The sequence below is a fragment of the Staurois parvus genome, unplaced genomic scaffold, assembly GCF_062004578.1.
Source record: "Staurois parvus isolate SC_StPar_1 unplaced genomic scaffold, SC_StPar_1.0 ptg001618l, whole genome shotgun sequence".
NCBI classification, from domain to species: domain Eukaryota; kingdom Metazoa; phylum Chordata; class Amphibia; order Anura; family Ranidae; genus Staurois; species Staurois parvus.
In genome coordinates, this window is record NW_028319414.1 from 295,957 (window position 1) to 317,723 (window position 21,767).

Consider the following 21,767-nt stretch of genomic DNA (forward strand, 5'->3'; position numbering starts at 1 on the left):
TGTCCGGCTGTGTTGGGTTGTCCGGCTTTGTTGGGTTGTCCGGCTTCGTTGGGTTATCCGGCTTCGTTGGGTTGTCCGGCTGTGTTGGGTTGTCCGGCTTCGTTGGGTTGTCCGGCTTCGTTGGGTTGTCCGGCTTCGTTGGGTTGTCCGGCTTCGTTGAGTTGTCCGGCTTCGTTGGGTTGTCCGGCTTCGTTGGGTTGTCCGGCTTCGTTGGGTTGTCCGGCTTTGTTGGGTTGTCCGGCTGTGTTGGGTTGTCCGGCTGTGTTGGGTTGTCCGGCTGTGTTGGGTTGTCCGGCTGTGTTGGGTTGTCCGGCTTTGTTGGGTTGTCCGGCTGTGTTGGGTTGTCCGGCTGTGTTGGGTTGTCCGGCTGTGTTGGGTTGTCCGGCTTCGTTGGGTTGTCTGGCTTTGTTGGGTTGTGCGGCTGTGTTGGGTTGTCCGGCTGTGATGGGTTGTCCGGCTTCGTTGGGTTGTCCGGCTGTGATGGGTTGTCCGGCTTCGTTGGGTTGTCCGGCTGTGATGGGTTGTCCAGCTTTGTTGGGTTGTCCGGCTTCATTGGGTTGTCCGGCTTCATTGGGATGTATGTCAACTGGTTTGCTTGGGATTCCTGGTGGGATGGGAGATTTAGAGAGAGACGCGGATGTAGGGGGGGGGGTGCATATCCCTTCCAGCTGCTTGTACAGGAAATCAAGTGGCAGGTTAGTCGCTCCAATTGCTTGTACAGGAGAGACGACCGCCAGCTCTAAAAATTGGTATCAGGGTGAGGCCTACAGCTGCTGCCACCACTCCAGTATAACCACCGCAAGTCCAGCAATGTATGAGTACATCACTGGTCCGAGAGGGGATACAGAAGTTCAGCACAGATCACACCTGTCCCAGCGTACTGCATGGAGGGGGTCCTCCTAGGGATGGCGATCCAACGTACTGCATGGAGGGGGATCCTCCTAGAGATGGCGATCCAACGTACTGCATGGAGGGGATCCTCCTAGGGAAGGCAATCCAATGTACTGCATGGAGGGGGATCCTCCTAGGGAAGGCGATCCAACGTACTGCATGGAGGGGGGTCCTCCTAGGGATGGCGATCCAACGTACTGCATGGAGGGGGGTCCTCCTAGGGATGGCGATCCAAAGTACTGCATGGAGGGGGATCCTCCTAGGGAAGGCGATCCAACATACTGCATGGAGGGGGGTCCTCCTAGGGATGGCGATCCAACATACTGCATGGAGGGGGGTCCTCCTAGGGATGGCGATCCAAAGTACTGCATGGAGGAGGGTCCTCCTAGAGATGGCAATCCAACGTACTGCATGGAGGGGGGTCCTCCTAGGGATGCCAATGTTCCGGGATAATGGGCAAAGTTGGTGTACAGACCCGGGAACTCAGCACAGGGATGGTGGGAACCCCTCATAATGGGCACAGCGGGCGCACAGACCCGGGAACTCCGCACAGGGATGGCGGGAACCCCTCATAATGGGCACAGCGGGCAGACACAGATCCGGGAACTCCGTACAGGGATGGCGGGAACCCCTCATAATGGGCACAGCATTACAGGAGGGGGCCAGTGGGACAGATTTTATCTGTCCAGCAGGGTCAGTGGAGAGGATCTGATGGTAGGAAGGGTAGCTGAGCCTTGGGTCCGCCTAGTTGTGGTTGGTGGGAGGTGGGGGATCGGCGCCATGCTGTCCGTTGTCACACATGGCCCCAGTGACTCTGGTCCTCTGGTGGGGAGTGCCGCCGCAGTTAAAGGTGGCATTGACAGTTTCCGGCGTGTGACTGGCCACCCTCCAAGCCCTCCGGCGGTCAGTACAGGAGGCCCACCCATCCTCCGCTCCATAGATTTTCGGGGGGGGGGGTTGTGTGTTGGGGGGCATACCTGCAGTATCCTCCGTGGGGGTGTGTAGGACTCTGCTCTCCTGTTCCGCCTGGACTGTGCACGGGGAGGGATGGGGGAGACTCCAGAGGTCCTGGAACACTGGGCTGGGCTCCACACTCACCCCCACGTTATTTCCACTCGCCAAATGAGAGCAGGCGAGTGGAAATTTTGAGGCCTGAATTACACATCTAATTTTCCAAATACCTATGACATGTTTGGGGGCCCTGGAACACCAGGACAGTGGAAGCACCCATAAAATGACCCCATTTTGGAGAATAAATACCTCAAATTATTTTCTAGGAGGCATAGTGAGTCCCTTGAAGACTGTATAAAAATAATATAAAATATGATCTACAAATATAAATTTTATTGCATTGACTAGTCTCTGTTCACACTGCTCCCTTGCAAAAACATGTTTGGTGCTTTTCCGGTTGCCTGCGAAAAATGTGACACATGACTCAAAGAAAAGCAAACGTGATGCGTTTTTCGTGCGTTTTCTGTTCATTATAATGGGGAGCTGCATTTTTTGGTGCATTTTTTATGCATTTTCGCCACGTTTTCTATTCACTTTTTTTTTATGTGTTTCTGGTGCGTTTTCTAGTCGCTTGCACCTGCGAAAGATGGTCATGTGACTCAAGAAAGGCACCAGCGCAGTGCATTGTTGGTGATTTTCCATTCATTTCAATGGGGAGCTGCGTTTTTGTTGCAGGTTTGAACTAGTTGGTATTGTGCCGCCATCTAGTGTCCAGTTTTGAGAAGTGCGGCTGTAGTTTCTTTCCAATCCACAGACTGGGGTTGGGGGGGTCAGGATTCTTAGCGATGGGGGGGTCAGAAGTGAAGAGGGGGATCTAACTATATATACGTTGGTGGGTGTCAGGCTACGTGATAGGCTTAGATCTACACCACTGGATGACGGGATCGGCGGCGGATTTACATCCTGGGACTTTTTGTAATTTTTTTATAAAAGAACGTCTTAGTGTCAGTTACTTTTTTTTTGTAAGAAGGTAGGGGTACCCTGTACTCAGTCACATGGGGGGCTGGTATCTGGGGACCCCATTATTGTTAAAGCGGGCTTCTAGATTCCAATAAGCACCCCCCCCCCACACCCATGGACCCCCACAACCAGCAGGCCAGGGTTGTGGGCAATAGGCCCTTGTCCTCACCAACATGGGAGCATGTGGACTGGTATGGTCCATCTGGTATGGTGTGGCGCATGCTTCCTCCCCCCATCCTTTCCTGGCCTGCTAAGGGTCTGCTATGGATTTTTGATGGGTGGAGGGGGGTTGGGCACACTGTTTTTCTTTTTGTATGATGTGCCCCCCTAAAATTCATACTGAACCCTATGCCATTATTTTTTTCTTTGGCAGCATGCTTAGACAGCCAGTAAATGGGTCTGGTGATCTGGAGTGACCAATCACACTTCTCTGTCTGGCAATCCGATGGACGTGTCTGGGTTTGGCTGTTGCCAGGAGAACGGTACTTACCTGACTGCATTGTGCCAAGTGTAAAGTTTGGTGGAGGGGGGATTATGGTGTGGGGGTGTTCCTCAGGGGGTGGGCTTGGCCCCCTAGTTCCATTGAAGGGAACTCTTAAGGCAACATTTTGGACAATTTCATGTTCCCAACTTTGTGGGAAGAGTTTGGGGATGGCCCCTTCCTGTTCCAACATGACTGCCCACCAGTGCACAAAGCAAGGTCCATAAAGACATCGAGGATCCAGTTTGGGGTGGAGGAACTTGACTGTCCTGCACAGAGTCCTGACCTCAACCCCATAGAACACCTTTGGGATGAATTAGAGCGGAGACTGTGAGCCAGGCCTCCTCCCCCGACATCAGTGCCTGACCTGACAAATGTGCTTCTGGAAGAATGGTCCAACCTTCCCATAGACACCCTCCTAAACCTTGTGGACGGCCTTCCCAGAAGAGTTGAGGCTGTTATAGCTGCAAAGGGCAGAGCCAACTCAATATTGGACCCTACGGACCAAGACTGGGGGGCCATTAAAGGTCATGTGCGTGGAAAGGGCGGGGCCAACTCAATATTGAACCATATGGACTGAGACTGGGGGGCCATTAAAGGTCATGTGCGTGGAAAGGGCGGGGCCAATATTTGGGGCAATATTGTGTACCTTCCTATTTACTAATGTAGGCAGCTGAAGGGTTACAAGTATTCCATGCTGATAGTGAAGATCAGCCCTAACACCCATTGGCAGCAGGAGTCTAATATATATCTATGATGACTTCCTTCTTCTTCTATTCCTATGTAGGTGATGCAGCCAGCAGTACTGAGAGGAGCTGAGCTCTGGGGAAGGCTGCAGCCTGCTCTGTGTGGTGAGGTTGGAGGGGCGGAACCATAGTGCCGGGTGGTTGTTGCCGGCGGAGGGATGAGGGCGGTGCACACCGGAAGTGCCATCCATGTGCGGATTTGGAGGGCAAAAGGAAGATGGCGGCCTGGCTGTCAGTTCTGCTCCGAATCCGGGGACCGGGGGGAGGCGCTGTCTGCTGCTGGAGGGTGAGACCACCTACCTTTCCCCATAGTACCTTCCTGTACCCTGCTGGAGGGTGAGACCACCTACCTCCCCCCATACTACCTACCTCCCTGTACCCTGCTGGAGGGTGAGACCACCTACCTCCCCCATAGTACCTACCTCCCTCCCTGTACCCTGCTGGAGGGTGAGACCACTTACCTTTCCCCATAGTACCTTCCTGTACCCTGCTGGAGGGTGAGACCACCTACCTCCCCCCATACTACCTATCTCCCTGTACACTGCTGGAGGGTGATACCACTTACCTTCCCCCATATTACCTACCTCCCTGTGGGGGGACGTCCTGGGAGAAGCGGGAAGTGGGGGGACATCCTGCTGGAGGGTGAGACCACTTGCCTTCCCCCATACTACCTACCTCCCTGTGGGGGGACGGCCTGGGACGAGCGGGAAGTGCTGTCACCTGTTATGGTGACAACTGTCTGAGGGATGTCTCTTCATTTCCATTTCTGCGGGCAACCATCACCTTTTGGATTTATTTCCAAATTGTCTTGGTGACCCCACAGAGCGGGGGAGGGACCTCAGACCACCCACAGGGCGGGGGAGGGACCTCCGACCACCCACAGAGCGGGGGAGGGACCTCCGACCACCCACAGAGCGGGGGAGGGACCTCCGACCACCCACAGAGCGGGGGAGGGACCTCCGACCACCCACAGAGCGGGGGAGGGACCTCCGACCACCCACAGGGCGGGGGAGGGATCTCCGACCACCCACAGAGCGGGGGAGGGATCAAAGACCACCCACAGGGCGGGGGACGGATCACAGACCACACTCAACCCCTCCCACACCCCCTTCAGACATGGAGTTCTACTTTGAGCTGCCAGTCCTCAGCACTGTCTCCTCAATGGCGCTGGGAACGTACCAACTGTGTCGGGGTGACCTTCCTCTATACCCCTCCAGCCCCCCCCCCCCGGGTCTGTATTGAATGTATTGGTGACAGCAGAATTGTCTCTTCTCTCTCCAGATCTCCACCAATCACCTGAGAGGATGGCCGAAACCCAACGGGAACTCCCGCCTGCTGAGCACTCTCCCCCCTCCCCCACCTAGAGATCGGGGGGGTTCCTCCAAACTCGGGGTAAGTCTTTCTGCACACTTTACACCCATCTGGAATGTTCTTTCCTCTGAATGCGACAAATGTACCCATGTCTGTCCTCCCGGGCCTTCTGTCTGCCCCCCCCCCCCCCCCACCATGATCCTGCCTGCCCCCTCTAGTGTTCCTGCCAACCCCCGCCCCCCCTCCGCAGTCATGGTCCTGTCTGTCTCCCCTTGTGTTCCCATTCTCCCCTGACCCCCCCCCCCCTCCATGATCCTGTCTGTCCCCCCTTGTGTTCGTGACCCCCCCTCCATGTTGCTGTCTGTCCCCCCTTGTCTTTCTGACCCCCCCCTCCATGATCCTGTCTGTCCCCCCTTGTGTTCCTGACCCCCCCTCCATGATCCTGTCTGTCCCCCCTTGTGTTCCTGACCCCCCCCCTCCATGATCCTGTCTGTCCCCCCTTGTCTTTCTGAACCCCCCCCCCCATGATCCTGTCTGTTCCCCCTTGTGTTCCTGACCCCCCCCCCTCCATGATCCTGTCTGTCCCCCCTTGTGTTCCTGACCCCCCCCCTCCATGATCCTGTCTGTCCCCCCTTGTGTTCCTGACCCCCCCCCTCCATGATCCTGTCTGTCCCCCCTTGTGTTCCTGACCCCCCCTCTCCCCATGATCCTGTCTGCCCCCCCCTTGTGTTCCAGTTCCCCCCTGACTTGTTCTTGTCGGTCCCCCCCTTGTATTTCTGTCCCTTACCCTCATCCAACCCCCCTCTCCCCCCCGCCATGATTCTGTCTGTCCCTCTCTGTGTTCCTGTGTCACCCCCCCCCCCTCACTTGTGCTCCTGTCTGTCACCCCCACCATCACCCCCACCACGATCCCATCTAGTCTGGCGCCCCCGGCCGTGGTCCTCTCTCGGTGACTCGTTTTCTCTATTTCCCTTTCTCTGTGCCAGTAGCCGGTCACCTGGAAGTCTCTGGCGATCACGGTCGCACTGGGCGGAGTCTTGTTGGCGGGGATGAAATATGTGAAGAAAGAGAAAGAAGAGAGTAAGTTCTGTTCAATAGAATCCTGATCTGTAGACGATAGGGGGCGCTCTCCCATCTGGGGCGGGAGGCGGTTGTGTTTAGTATCCATTTCCAGGGCAATCATTGGCCTGTTCTATACAGGAAGTGTCAGCAATGTGAACATCCTGTATTCACTTCCCTCCCCATTGCAGAGATCGAGAAGGAGAGGACCAGATCTTTGGGGAAGCCATTGCTGGGCGGACCTTTCTCGTTAATCGATCACGCCGGTTTACCAAAGACCGACCAGCATTTCCTGGGTCAGTGGGTCCTCCTGTACTTCGGCTTCACCCACTGCCCCGACGTCTGTCCGGAGGAGATCGAGAAGATGATTGAGGTGGTGGATAAAATCGGTAATATGGGAGTGGATATAGGATGGGGGTGGTAGATGGGCACAGTGCAGGGGTGGGATGGGAGAAGGTAGGTGGGGTACCTGGGGGCATATAAGTAGATATAGGATGGAGGTGGTAGATGGGCACAGTGCAGGGGTGGGATGGGAGAAGGTAGGTGGGGTACCTGGGGGGGGGGGGTATAAGTAGATATAGGATGGGGGTGGTGTGGCAAACTTGCTCATCAGAATTGGAGCGGAGTTCCCCCTCAACCCTGGTTTTCGTGTTCTGTCTGTGTATTTGAGGTCTTCCTGGAATCCTCACATCCCCCCTGCATTCCTGTAGGCAGACTTTATCTCCTGGCAAATGGTGTGAGTCAACCAGGTTAAGACATCCTGCGTCCAGCAGTCATAAAGGTTGTAAGTGTATTTCCTCCCCCATCTTAATCAAGATAAGAAAACTGCACTGTATGTTTCATATCATGGGGGATGAGTTGTAGTTAGTTTAGAGTTCCCCAATGACTACTCCCAAAACGTGTAGTCAGAGCCCCCTCCCTGCCCCTGAGAGGAACCCTTTTAAGAGAGTTAGAGTTTGTCACACACACACACAGGGATCTCCCAGCAACATCGTAACAAGGGGAGATCAAAGAAGCTTTCTGCTCACAACTTGAATTTGCTAAAACCAGGCAAGGCAAGTAACTTACCCTGTATTTTCTTGCTATTCTATGTTTGCTGTGTCTTTGTATACATATATATATTTTTGTGATATCTCTTTGTACATATTTATTTTGCATCCAACGCTTTTAGTAATAAATCTTTCTTTCTGAAAGTGTTAAACTGTTTCTAAGCGCTTACTTGCAATTCACGAATCCCTGCCTTTGAAGAGACGCTACTGTGGTTATATTTCTGTATAGCAGGTCCGCGGGCCGTGCTATATAGATCAATATTTCAATCATTATAGTGTATATTTGGTAACGGGAGTTTCCCCGTCTCCGACAAAAGTGGTGGTGGCAGGTAGAGCGTTAGTTGCGTAACTAACCTGACCCAGTAACAAGCGCATCCAGGCTGCAGGCACCGATTGTAGTCCATTAGCTGGGCAATCGCTGTGTAGGGTGCAGCTGGGTGGGGCCTTGTTACGCGCGTCACACCGCGGTTTTGGATCGGCCGGCCCTTCGGTCACGAGTTTGGTGAGAAGGTCTGGGGTCTGACGCCGTGGGCGTGACGTATTACTGTTAGTCGCGGCTGTGCGATTGTCGCCTGTTGGTGGCGGCGACCGCGGGTCGTGACAGGTGGTAGATGGGAACAGTGCAGGGGTGGGATGGGAGAAGGTAGGTGGGGTACCTGGGGGGATATAAGTAGATATAGGATGGGGGTGGTAGATGGGAACAGTGCAGGTAGTATGGGAGAAGGTAGGTGGGGTACCTGGGAGGGGATGTAAGTAGATATAGGATGGAGGTGGTAGATGGGCACAGTGCAGGGGTAGTATGGGAGAAGGTAGGTGGGGTACCTGGGAGGGGATGTAAGTAGATATAGGATGGAGGTGGTAGATGGGCACAGTACAGGGGTAGTATGGGAGAAGGTAGGTGGGGTACCTGGGAGGGGATGTAAGTAGATATAGGATGGAGGTGGTAGATGGGCACAGTGCAGGGGTGGGATGGGAGAAGGTAGGTGGGGTACCTGGGAGGGGATGTAAGTAGATATAGGATGGAGGTGGTAGATGGGAACAGTGCAGGGGTGGGATGGGAGAAGGTAGGTGGGGTACCTGGGGGGGGGTATAAGTAGATATAGGATGGGGGTGGTAGATGGGAACAGTGCAGGGGTGGGATGGGAGAAGGTAGGTGGGGTACCTGGGGGGGTACAGGTAGGTATGGTATAGGGGTAGACCGGTACAGTGGTAAGTAGTTGGGGCATCTGGAGGTCTCTCACCTTCCAGTAAAGTGATCAGGTGCGGGGTACAATAGGTGGTGGATGGGGGGGGCGTGTGGTGTTCCGGGGGGGGGGGATTTTCAGGACTTGCTACTGGTAAAATGAAAGTTCCATTTTTGGTTCTGTCTTGGGCAGGGTGGGGAGTAGACCCCCGTTGGGCTTTTACAGCTGTGCCGGTGTTGGTTGAGGATGTTTCTCCACACTTCCTGGTCTGTTACTGGGACAGGAAGTGTGGGGAAATGCCTCCAATGGGGACACGGATAGCAGGATACTTTCAGGAAACACCTGACTGGGGCTGTAATCCTTGTCCACTCTTCGTGAGGCTGATATGGGTTTCGGCTGAGGTTCTGTACGGTTTGGTTTTGGTTGGTGGATCGGGTGGCTCAGGGTTTATTAAGTGTTGGATTGATCTCTTCCAGATTCCATGAAGGAGGTTCCCAATATCACTCCTCTCTTCATCACTGTGGATCCCGAGAGGGATAACCCCGAGGCTGTAGCCAAATATATTAAAGGTAAATTCTTCTTCCAGTCACTGTTCTCTGCGGGTGACACAGACGCCATTTTTGGCATGCGTAAGGATGCCGTATTGTGTCACCACTAACTGCATGGAGTCTGTTTTATCCCTCCATATATACTGCTAGGGTGGTGTCTCCCAACCAGGACGGATCCTTATCTGTGTGCGGTGTATATGGTGTATATACCATGTTGTGTTCGATGTGCAGCAGCTCCAAGTGACACAAACACCTTGCTTTATCTATAATAAGAATGTAAAGAGGACCTGTACTGTGGAAGCTGTACCTGAAAAAAGGCAAGTAGATGGCAGAGGGCACGTAGCCAGTGTTGCCTGTGGAATCCCTTCAGCGGATCTTTCCTCATTACTGATTTACATGGTTTGTTCTGTACTGTGTGGGGTTGGCCATCTTGGTAGAGGCAGGGCTTTGCTTCTTCATGTCAGAGCCTCAAGCAGGGAGAACATTGAGCACTGAGTGGTCCACAGAATGAATGAAGAAGAAGCAGGGAGATCCATGCACTGCAGTTCCTCAGGTAAAGCTTCCTCTCCAGCAAGAACTGTGAGTAGCACCATAGTGACATCTCCAAACCTCCTGAGACTACTAGGCTTGGAAGCATGGAGATCCTATTGCTGCAGGTCCTCAGGTACAGCTTCCTCTCCAGTAAGAACCGCGAGGAGCACCATAGTGACATCTCCAAACCTCCTGAGACTACTAGGCTTGGGTGCATGGATATCCTACTGCTGCAGGTCCTCAGGTATAGCTCCCTCTCCAGCAAGGAGAACAGTGAGCAGAACAGTAGTGACCTATCCAAACCTCCTGAGACTACTAGGCTTGGAAGCATGTAGATCCTACCACTGCAGGTCCTCTGGTACAGCTTCCTCTCCAGCAGGGAGAACAGTGAGCAGAACAGTAGTGACCTATCCAAACATCCTGAGACTGCTAGGCTTGGACGCATGGAGATCCTACCGCTGCAGGTCCTCAGGTATAGCTTCCTCTCCAGCAAGGAGAACACTGAGCAGAACAGTAGTGACCTATCCAAACATCCTGAGACTGCTAGGCTTGGACGCATGGAGATCCTACCGCTGCAGGTCCTCAGGTATAGCTTCCTCTCCAGCAAGGAGAACACTGAGCAGAACAGTAGTGACCTATCCAAACATCCTGAGACTGCTAGGCTTGGACGCATGGAGATCCTACCGCTGCAGGTCCTCGGGTACAGCTTCCTCTCCAGCAAGAACAGTAAGAAGCACAGTAGTGACATCACCAAATCTCACTAAAAATCTCTGGAGATAGCTAGGGTTAGAAGCAGGAAGATCCTTACACTGCAGGTCCACAGGTACAGCTTCCTTTCCAGCAATGAGAACAGTGAGCAGCTTAGTAGTAACATCACCAAGTCTCCTGAGACTTCTAGGCTTGGCAGCAGGGGGATCCTAGCACTGTAGGTCCTTAGGTACAGCTTCCTCTCCAGTGGGGAGTACAGTGAGCAGCACTGTAGTGACACTGTCTAATCTCCAGGTTTGGAAGCAAGGAGATCCAGATCCACATTACAGATGAAGGGAGAGGCTTCCTTACATTGCAGGTCCTCGGGTTCATGTAGCCTCAGGTACATTATATTCCATATAACGGCATGTCTTCACATTTTTGAGTTTAGGTTCATCTGAACACCCCCTCCCCCCCTCCACAATTTCCAGTAAGATATACCTGCCTACCCTTGTTTTCAGGCCACTGGGACCAGAGACAGATACTGGGGACACATAAGCATTGGTCAGCCTGGGTCCTGCTTTCCATTGATTGGCCCAGTGCTTTGACATGGCTGTGGTTAAGGAGCGTTTTCACTTTTCCGTGAATGGATGAGCAGGGGAGCAAGGAAAGGAGAAGTGAACCCTTCCCTTGCCCTGCGTGGATCAAGCGAAGATCACTTGAAGTGCCGTGTACACTGAGGTTATGCCGCGTCATGGCAAGCTTGTCCAGTGCCGGCGTCAGCAATGGCTCCGCCCACCTCTCCCATCATCCTTTGCGAAGGACCAATGCCAGTGACCTGTCAGGAACTTGTTTTATTTTGTAATATTTCCTGTCCCTTCTTCAGAATTTTCCCCCAAACTGATCGGCCTGACGGGCACGTCGCAGCAGGTTGCGCAGGTGGCGAAGGCGTACCGAGTGTATTTCAGCCCGGGGCCCAAGGATGAGGACAGCGATTACATAGTAAGTGCGATGATTGAGTGGCGTCACGCGCTTTTGTGTGACGCTGCTCTGGCTGTTGATCAGGGATGCAGCGGACACATTGCTTTGATTGTGATTTCCCCCCCCCCCACCACCATCACCTTGTGTCTTCCCTCCCCCCAGGTCGACCACACCATTGTCATGTATCTGCTGGCCCCGGACGGCTCCTTCGTGGATTATTACGGACAGAACAAGAATGGCCGCGACATCGCCGGATCCATCGTGCTGCACATGGCCAAATTCCAGCAAAGGCATTAACGCACTCCTTGGGGGGGGGGGGGAGGGGAGGATCATCTTTATTTACCGTTTTTCTCTTTTTTTGTACAAATATTTCTTGCTGCAAAAACTACAAATCAGAATTATTAATAATAAACAGATCACTGAATTGTTTTTTTTTTCTAACACGGTGTCACATGTTGTTTTTCCGACCTGCAGATGTCTTTATCCTTTGTTTGTCTTCTGTTACATTATAACTGTTTGTATCTTGATTACATAGAGGAGAAGTGCATTCGTCCTTTCCCCCCCCCCCCCCCCCCCCCCAGACCCAACCGAACCCCTCCCCCCCTTCCTCCACAATCCAACATCTGCTGTCTGTTTACATCCAGCGGCAGTTTGTTTACATCCACCCATGCATGAATGCCCCGCCCTGTAGACTTGGATGGGGCGGTGTGCAGAGGTGCGAACACACACGGGGGCAGGCAGGACAGTGAAGACTTGGACCGCCGGAGGTCAGCAAACAGCAGAACTCCGCCCATTGTTAGCTACAGCCCAACGCACGTAGCGCCCTGAGGAAGTCACCTAGGATGGGTGTCCTCATTGGATCATTTCCTTTATTCCTGTTCTGGTGACAACTGTAGAAGCTTGGATTTTCCATCATTTCCTGTCTTGATGAATGTGGTCACCAGGTCAGATAGAGAGGGAGATACATGATTGGCAGTAAAATGACAGACGGAATCTAAACCTTCGACTAATTTTGTCTGAACCCATCGGTCGTGTCTTCCAGAATCTCCGTACTCTTTGTGTATTCCTTCCAGATCTGTGCTGTCATCCAGGGTGAGACTTCCTGGAATAAAGACCGCTCACTGCTGCTCTCTCTCATTGGGCAGGGGCACTGGTCTTGTCTCCACCCCCTCTAGTTTTCTGCTGAGCTCCTCCCACAGCTCCCTTTCCCTCCCTTCTTATAGGTTTCTGTAGTAAGTGGAGTCTGCTGATTCCTCCCACAGCTTTGCTCTCTCTTCGTGCAGGAGGACTGGTCTCATCACTGCCCCCTCCTCTAGTTTTGTACTGGGCAGAGCCTGCTGGTCCCTCCCACGGCTCTGCTCTCTCTCCTTGTGCAGGGGGACTGGTCTTGTCTCCGCCCCCTCATAGTTTTCTGTAGTGTGTGGAGCCTACTGGTCCCTCCCACAGCTCTGCTCTCCTTGTGCAGGGGGACTGGTCTGGTCTCCGCCCCCTCAGTTTTCTGTACAGGGTGAAGCCTGCTGATTCCTCCCACAGCTTTGCTCTCTCTTTGTGCAGGAGGACTGGTCTCATCACTGCCCCCTCCTATAGTTTCGTACTGGGCGGTGCCTGCTGGTCCCTCCTACAGCTCTGCTCTCTCTCCTTGTGCAGGGGGACTGGTCTTGTCTCCACCCCCTGTTATAGGTTTCTGTAGTGGGTGGAGCCTGCTTGTCCCTCCCACAGCTCTTCTCTCTCTCCTTGTGCACGGGACTGGTCTTGTCTCCGCCCCCTCGTATAGTTTTCTGTACTGGTTGGAGCCTTTTGGTCCCTCCCACAGCTCTCCTCCCTGCACAGGCTATTTACAACCCAGTGATGATATCACTACCACTTTTACAAGGTAATATCTGAGTCTGAAAACCATGTGGTGCTCATAAAGTGGATTTTATACCCTTTGTGGCTCTGGAGGAATAGATTTAAGGTTTTTGTTGCTTTTCAGATTTACAGCCCAACTGAACCCTTCCTGTATTGCAGTCAGGCTGGATATCCTGCAGTAGTGAAGAAGGGGGGGGGGGGGCTCTTTAATGTTCTTTGCAGCTTCTAATTAAAATGTCCTGAGCTTGGCAGCACATCGAAGAGTCAGACCGCACCTTTCCCACCAATGCAGGGGCCTGGCCCTCCAGGGGTCCTACACACCACCTGACCAGTGCACCAATCAGCAGTGCTTTTGCTCCCGATTGGTGACCTGTTGAGGGGGGGTGTCTGCCCACCAGAGAGTTGGCCACTGCTTTGTTACGGGGGAGCCGCAGTCTGACTCCTATGTGCTGCCAGCATAGGTTGTGTTAACCCTTTTACAGTAAGAGCGCCCCCTACGGACCTGACACTAAGGTGACACTATAGATCCCCCTTCATGGGGCAAGCAGCCAAATCTGAGGATTCTAAGCCAATCTTTTCATTTCCAGCAGCAGGAAGACAAAAAATGATTTCCTTCTTTAGGACTGTGTGTGCCGTGTGGAATGATTGGTGGAGAGCAGCCGTCACCGGAGATGTCAATGTCTCCTCTCACCTGCAGCACCTGAGATGTCAATGTCTCCTCTCACCTGCAGCCCCGGAGATGTCAATGTCTCCTCTCACCTGCAGCACCTGAGATGTCAATGTCTCCTCTCACCTGCAGCCCCGGAGATGTCAATGTCTCCTCTCACCTGCAGCCCCGGAGATGTCAATGTCTCCTCTCACCTGCAGCACCTGAGATGTCAATGTCTCCTCTCACCTGCAGCACCGGAGATGTCAATGTCTCCTCTCACCTGCAGCACCTGAGATGTCAATGTCTCCTCTCACCTGCAGCACTGGAGATGTTCATGTCTCCTCTCACCTGCAGCACCAGAGATGTCAATGTCTCCTCTCACCTGCAGCACCGGAGATGTCAATGTCTCCTCTCACCTGCAGCACCTGAGATGTCTATGTCTCCTCTCACCTGCAGCACCTGAGATGTCAATGTCTCCTCTCACCTGCAGCCCCGGAGATGTCAATGTCTCCTCTCACCTGCAGCACAGGAGATGTCAATGTCTCCTCTCACCTGCAGCACCTGAGATGTCAATGTCTCCTCTCACCTGCAGCACCTGAGATGTCTATGTCTCCTCTCACCTGCAGCACCTGAGATGTCTATGTCTCCTCTCACCTGCAGCACCTGAGATGTCTATGTCTCCTCTCACCTGCAGCACCTGAGATGTCTATGTCTCCTCTCACCTGCAGCACCTGAGATGTCTATGTCTCCTCTCACCTGCAGCACCTGAGATGTCTATGTCTCCTCTCACCTGCAGCACCTGAGATGTCTATGTCTCCTCTCACCTGCAGCACCTGAGATGTCAATGTCTCCTCTCACCTGCAGCCCCGGAGATGTCAATGTCTCCTCTCACCTGCAGCCCCGGAGATGTCAATGTCTCCTCTCACCTGCAGCCCCGGAGATGTCAATGTCTCCTCTCACCTGCAGCCCCGGAGATGTCAATGTCTCCTCTCACCTGCGGCACCTGAGATGTCAATGTCTCCTCTCACCTGCAGCCCCGGAGATGTCAATGTCTCCTCTCACCTGCAGCCCCGGAGATGTCAATGTCTCCTCTCACCTGCAGCACCTGAGATGTCTATGTCTCCTCTCACCTGCAGCACCACGGGGAAGGGTTAGCGTGGGCTGCTTCATTTCAATGCACTGATCTGCGCTGAGGCATGTTGAGCGTTTTCCACTGGGATCAAATCAGCGATTTCTCCTTTTAATGCGGCATGTATTGACCCGAGATCCGAGCCGGCACATGCCTGAGGAAGAAAAAGTTCATCAAAAGTAGGAAGTTTTCCAATCAGCTCACTGGGTTGGTGGGGGGGCTATGAAAGCAAATGGGACGTGCGTCAATCAGTGCCAAAGAATGACACAAAAAGGTGCCAGACCCTGAGGTGGAGGGATTACCCATGTGACACGGTCCCTAGTCTATGGTGGCGGGATCACCCGTGTGACACGGTCCCTAATCTATGGTGGCGGGATCACCCGTGTGACACGGTCCCTAGTCTATGGTGGCGGGATCACCCGTGTGACACGGTCCCTAATCTATGGTGGCGGGATCACCCGTGTGACACGGTCCCTAGTCTATGGTGGCGGGATCACCCGTGTGACGCGGTCCCTAATCTATGGTGGCGGGATCACCCGTGTGACACGGTCCCTAGTCTATGGTGGCGGGATCACCCGTGTGACGCGGTCCCTAGTCTATGGTGGCGGGATCACCCGTGTGACACGGTCCCTAGTCTACAGAAAACAATTGCTCTTCAGCTTTGGTTCCATTGACATTCAATTAACTGGATTTCCTAAAAAGGTCCGTTTCCTGGGACAGCCCCCAGAGCCGATGGTCCTCATTGTCCCAGGAGAACAGAACGCAGAAATCCTCCAATGTGGGTCACGGATAATCACGTTTTCCTGCAAACTCACCGACTCCATTGTATTTCCTTATCATCGCAGAACACGACGCCGGAGGGGGTGGAGCTTACTTCAATGGGTTGTCAGCATCATTCCATGTATATTGATGATGTACACAGGCGCCTCCTCCTCTGCTGGTTACAGGACTCCATACAATGGAAGAAGTATGAGGCTCTGGGGGGGGGGGGGGATAATTCCCTGGGATAGGTCAGGGAGACCACTCTAATATAGATGTCACGTGGGTTGTCACCGGTCCCATTGGAGGATGAGGAAGACAGTGAGCCGTAACCACCAATCAGTTTAGGGCCAACTCCTGGCGGAGGATGATCGGTGTTGGATGTGGCACAAGATTAGCTCCGCTTCTCTGGGTTGGTGAGTCTACCAGGGACAGTGCCATGTCCCCCACAGGCCCACCAATGTTTTTTTTTTTTTTTTGACATTTAAAGTCTGTACAAGTCCCAAATCCCGTTACTAATGGGCTATTTGTCCAGCAAAACTGTGTTACAGTCATTTTGTGCAAATGGGGGCAAAATCGAATGTTATTCGGCAAGTTTCTCCCGGGTCGAATGTTATTCATTCATAAAGAATAGAGTGAATCAGGAAAATGTCGCATTGTGGCCACTAGATGGAGCCAACGATCATAGGAATTAAATATCTATTTGCTATGATCTTCAGCGCCACCTAGTGGCCATAACGAGACATGTTCCAGAAACACTCTATGTTTTATGAATGAACAATCTTCGACCTGGAGGGACGATAACCTGGTAACATTTGATTTTGCGCACGCAGAGTCACAGGATGAATAGCTCTGCAATTTTTATTTAAATGTGACTCTTTGTGCTGTCCAGGCTACATCAAGTAAACAAATACCAGATCCTCCAACATTCGTGTCTCACACGCTCACCCTCTCAGGCACTGCAGGTCACAGTGGGGGGATTTCATTAACAGAGGCAGTGCTGCCCTTCCAGAAAGCTGGTGCTGATTGACAAGCCGCCGGCTGACAATGCTGATAGCCACGCCCCCTGCAACTTCTCCTTCCTCTGTAGAGCAAGCATGCACCGCCTACATGAGAGTGACAACTCCGCCCTGAATTCAGCAGCAGGGCAGCATGGTTGTCACCCCATCACAGGAAGCTGGCAGGATCAATAGGCATTCGTGGGACTGAACAGGAGGCTAACTGAATTCTGATTGGTTGTTAGAAGTTGGTGGCTTTAGCACTGCCTAACCAATCATGCTGGCACGTTATTCCTGTACATTGTACACACGTGTCATACACGCAGCGCCATTGTGTTCGATGTGGCGGGGAACGCGGGAAGAGTCCAGGGAGACGGTTGCCAGGTTACACACTAAGTGCCAGCAGCTGCATGAAAAGGTTGCCAAGAGAAGAGGAACCCCCGAAAGACCCCCCATCCCCCCACTTGTCACCATCACTGATGTGTCACCGTGATAAATATACTCTCCGCAACCTTTCCAGGTGCCACCCGAGACTTCACCGCCAGCAGCAACGCAGCGATGTCCTCCACCGCCAGCAGCAACGCAGCCACGTCCTCCACCGCCAGCAGCAATGCAGCCACGTCCTCCACTGCCAGCAGCAACGCAGTCTTGTCCTTCACCGCCAGCAGCAACACAGCGATGTCCTCCACCGCCAGCAGCAACGCAGCCACGTCCTCCACCGCCAGCAGCAACACAGCGATGTCCTCCACCGCCAGCAGCAACGCAGCCACGTCCTCCACCGCCAGCAGCAACGCAGCCACGTCCTCCACCGCCAGCAGCAACGCAGGGACATCCTCCACCGCCAGAAGAAACGCAGGGACGTCCTCCACCGCCAGCAGCAACACAGCCACGTCCTCCACCGCCAGCAGCAATGCAGCCACGTCCTCCACCGCCAGCAGCAGCAATGCAGCCACGTCCTCCACCGCCAGCAGCAACGCAGCCACATCCTCCACCGCCAGCAGCAACGCAGCCACGTCCTCCACCGCCAGCAGCAACGCAGCCACGTCCTCCACCGCCAGCAGCAACGCAGCCACGTCCTCCACCGCCAGCAGCAACGCAGCCATGTCCTCCACCGCCAGCAGCAACGCAGCCATGTCCTCCACCGCCAGCAGCAACGCAGCCACGTCCTCCACCGCCAGCAGCAACGCAGCGATGTCCTCCACCGCCAGCAGCAACACAGCCACGTCCTCCACCGCCAGCAGCAATGCAGCGATGTCCTCCACCGCCAGCAGCAACACAGCCATGTCCTCCACCGCCAGCAGCAACGCAGCCACATCCTCCACCGCCAGCAGCAACGCAGCCACATCCTCCACCGCCAGCAGCAACGCAGCGATGTCCTCCACCGCCAGCAGCAATGCAGCGATGTCCTCCACCGCCAGCAGCAACACAGCCATGTCCTCCACCGCCAGCAGCAACGCAGCCACATCCTCCACCGCCAGCAGCAACGCAGCCACATCCTCCACCGCCAGCAGCAACGCAGCGATGTCCTCCACCGCCAGCAGCAACGCAGCGATGTCCTCCACCGCCAGCAGCAACACAGCCATGTCCTCCACCGCCAGCAGCAACGCAGCGATGTCCTCCACCGCCAGCAGCAACGCAGCCACATCCTCCACCGCCAGCAGGAACGCAGAGACATCCTCCACCGCCAGCAGCAACGCAGCCACATCCTCCACCGCCAGCAGCAACGCAGCCACATCCTCCACCGCCAGCAGCAACGCAGCCACGTCCTCCACCGCCAGCAGCAACGCAGCCACGTCCTCCACCGCCAGCAGCAACGCAGCCACGTCCTCCACCGCCAGCAGCAACGCAGCCACATCCTCCACCGCCAGCAGCAACGCAGCCACGTCCTCCACCGCCAGCAGCAACGCAGCCACATCCTCCACCGCCAGCAGCAACGCAGCCACATCCTCCACCACCAGCCATAGAACAGACCCGCAGGATGATCAATAACAATGGGACATGATGGTCTAATATTCTGTATTATGTGATATTAATCATGTTCTGTTTTATTATAAAAAGGAGAACTAAACCGAAGATGAAAAATGCAACAGTTTCCAGTGAAAATGAAAGGAACGCTTTGAAAACCTCGGGCGCACCGGTTCTAACGGTAAACACCAGTAAGCGGCAGGCGGAGGGGGGGAACATCGCCTCCCCTGCTGCTGAAAGCGTTCCAGTGGCTAATGAGCCACTCAGACCGCTTTCATCAAAAAGGTGGCCACCAGCTGAAAAAAAAAAGATACCGGGGTTATGGTTGATATCTTCAGCTATGACGCTGGCAATCCGCCGGACAGCCGCAACGTGCCGGGACAAGGACATTCAATGCCCAGGGCAAAGATGGCAAACTGCGCCCCCCCCCTTCCCCGGGGTTCATGATGTGCAATCTTAGGGGATCCTATGCCCAGCAGTCACTCGCTCGTCAAATCACTGCTACCGTCACCATTCCTGTACCTTCTAACATGTGGAAGGCGCCCCCCATCCCTACAGGAAAGCATTGCGCCCAGGGCAGCCGCCCCTCCTGCCCACCCCTTGTCCCGCCTCTGTATATATGTATCATGGTCGGTAATTGGTTTCATAGAACCTCCACCATAAGTAGTGACCGCCATGGCCACCTACCTCCCAGTATTGCATGGCAGCAACATTTTCTTTTGGAATATTATAGTACCAGTCTAGCTTCACCCTTCTGCAGGTGATTACGGGTGAGGGAATTGCACCCGCGGCCACAACGCACCGCTCCTTTACAGCAGGCGTGCGGGACTTGCTTCATTCTTAATGGCACCCCCATGCATCTAAACCCGCAGCATGTAGGTGGGTGCGGGGATATCGCACCATGTGATTTCCCTAAGGAGATGCAGGAACCTTGTCTCTGGGGGAAAGGGACCTCAATGAAATGAATGGGCCCCCCGATACAGCACAAAGGTGACTCGCAGGGCCACAGAGGTGCCACCCCAGCCTAATGCAGGCCATAGACGGGGAGAAAGCCGGACGGTTTTTTAACAAAAAACAAAAAATCGGTCATTCAAAAGACCAACGTTACAACCAACAGTAAATAAAATCGGCCGATTTTCGTCCCGTCTACGACCGGCATTTAATTACTTCTGTCCCTGCAGAGCTCCGCTATTATATTTGACATAAAAAAGTCCTGCGGTTGCAACAATGTATCTATTTGTATCCATTTCATATACAGATAGTTTTATTTGGATACAAATAGATACATTGTTGCAACCGCAGGACTTTTTTATGTCAAATATAATAGCGGACTGGAATTCTTCTTCTTTCTCTTCTTCTTCTTCTTCTTCTATCTCTTCTTCTTCATTCTCTTCTTCTTTCTCATCTTCTTCTTCTTCTATCTCTTCTTCTTCATTCTCTCTTCATTCTCTTCTTCATTCTCTTCTTCATTCTCTTCTTCTTTCTCATCTTCTTCTTCTATCTCTTCTTCTTCATTCTCTTCTTCATTCTTTTCTTCATTCTCTTCTTCTTTCTCTTCTTTCTCTTCTTCTTCTTCTTCTTCTTTCTCTTCTTTCTCTTCTTCTTTCTCTTCTTCTTCTTTCTCTTCTTCTTCTTCTTTCTCTTCTTTCTCTTCTTCTTCTTCTTTCTCTTCTTCTTTTCTCTTCTTCTTTCTCTTCTTCTTCTTCTTTCTCTTCTTTCTCTTCTTCTTCTTTCTCTTCTTCTTTCTCTTCTTCTTTTCTCTTCTTCTTTCTCTTCTTCTTTCTCTTTTTCTTCTTCTTTCTCTTCTACTTCTTCTTCTTCATTCTCTTCTTCTTTCTCTTCTTCTTCTTCTTTCTCTTCTTTCTCTTCTTCTGCTTTCTCTTTTTCTTCTTCTTTCTCTTCTTCTTCTTTCTCTTCTTCTTTTTCTTGCAGGTCACGTCTCATGCGCAGATTTTTTAAAAAGATCGGGCGATTTGCCCATCATTGCCACGAAAATCGTCCGATCGGCAAAATCGGCCTATTTTTTTCCAACTTTACCGATTAAAAAAATCTGCCAAAATCCAGAAAAACAGCCAACCAATTAACCCATTAATGGTGCGAAAATCGTTTGATTTTTGACCCATCTATGGCCTACATTAGGCTACATTCACGCCTGCGTTGTGGCCTGCGAGAACCCGGGGGGGGGGGGTCCCAGTGAGTATCAGCGCCGCAGGACTCTGGAATGGACCTGACAAGTTGGAGATCTCTTTGATTATTATTTGTTACATTGTATCAGGTTCCGGGAAGACGTCGGATCAGAACTGCTGAGCGCCGTCTCTGTAGACTCATCTCCCCGCCGCTGAGTGTTTTTCCAGCATTCAATAGAAGAGATTCTCATGATGGAGGAAGACGCGACTCCGCCGATCGGCAGATACTTTCCGCCGGGAGAGATTTATCGGAAGAACGGTTGTATAATATTGATCCGGAGTGGACGGGCGCCTCTGTGCCCCACCCTCACCGAGGTCAGGACCACTTCTGAAGGATGACCAGAGGAAAAAATGTATTTTGGGGATGGGAGGGGATGAGACCCCCTGTCAGGTTTTATTGCTGTCTGTGCCCCCCCCCCCTGGTAAGGAGATCCCCCCCCCCTCTATTAGTCCTGTTTACTGTTATCACTGAAAGTGAAAGAAAATCCCAAATGTTGGGTTGTCACCAGAACAGGAATAGAGGGGAAATCTTCCAATGGGGACACTAGTTCTAGTGACCTGGAAAGTCCCCAAGGTATTCCCTTTCATTTGCAGGGATTTCTTCTCATTCCCTGTTGTGGCTATGGAAAAGGAAGTGAAGGGAAATCTCCCCAATGGGACAGGAAGTGAAGGGAAATCTCCCCAGTGGGAAAGGAAGGGAAATCTCCCTAATGGGACATGAAGTGAAGGAAAATCTCCCCAGTGGGACAGGAAGTGAAGGGAAATCTCCCCAGTGGGACAGGAAGTGAAGGGAC

At 53.0% G+C, this 21,767-nt stretch overlaps 1 protein-coding gene across 2 annotated transcripts; it reads left to right on the forward strand.

The window, feature by feature from the left end:
• Positions 1 to 4,253: 4,253 nt before the first annotated feature.
• Positions 4,254 to 11,880, forward strand: LOC149435062 (cytochrome c oxidase assembly factor SCO1-like). 2 transcript variants are annotated; one of them, XM_089663061.1, is made up of 7 exons: positions 4,254 to 4,375; positions 5,371 to 5,481; positions 6,390 to 6,480; positions 6,651 to 6,848; positions 9,169 to 9,261; positions 11,345 to 11,460; positions 11,602 to 11,880. In XM_089663061.1, exons 1-7 carry the CDS (start codon positions 4,307 to 4,309, stop codon positions 11,734 to 11,736), a joined length of 813 nt encoding a protein of 270 aa, XP_089519187.1. In that variant the 5' UTR covers positions 4,254 to 4,306; the 3' UTR covers positions 11,737 to 11,880. The 2 variants fall into 2 exon arrangements, with proteins under 2 accessions (XP_089519187.1, XP_089519188.1); XM_089663062.1 differs by lacking the exon at positions 4,254 to 4,375 and having other exon boundaries at positions 6,387 to 6,480.
• Positions 11,881 to 21,767: the final 9,887 nt, after the last annotated feature.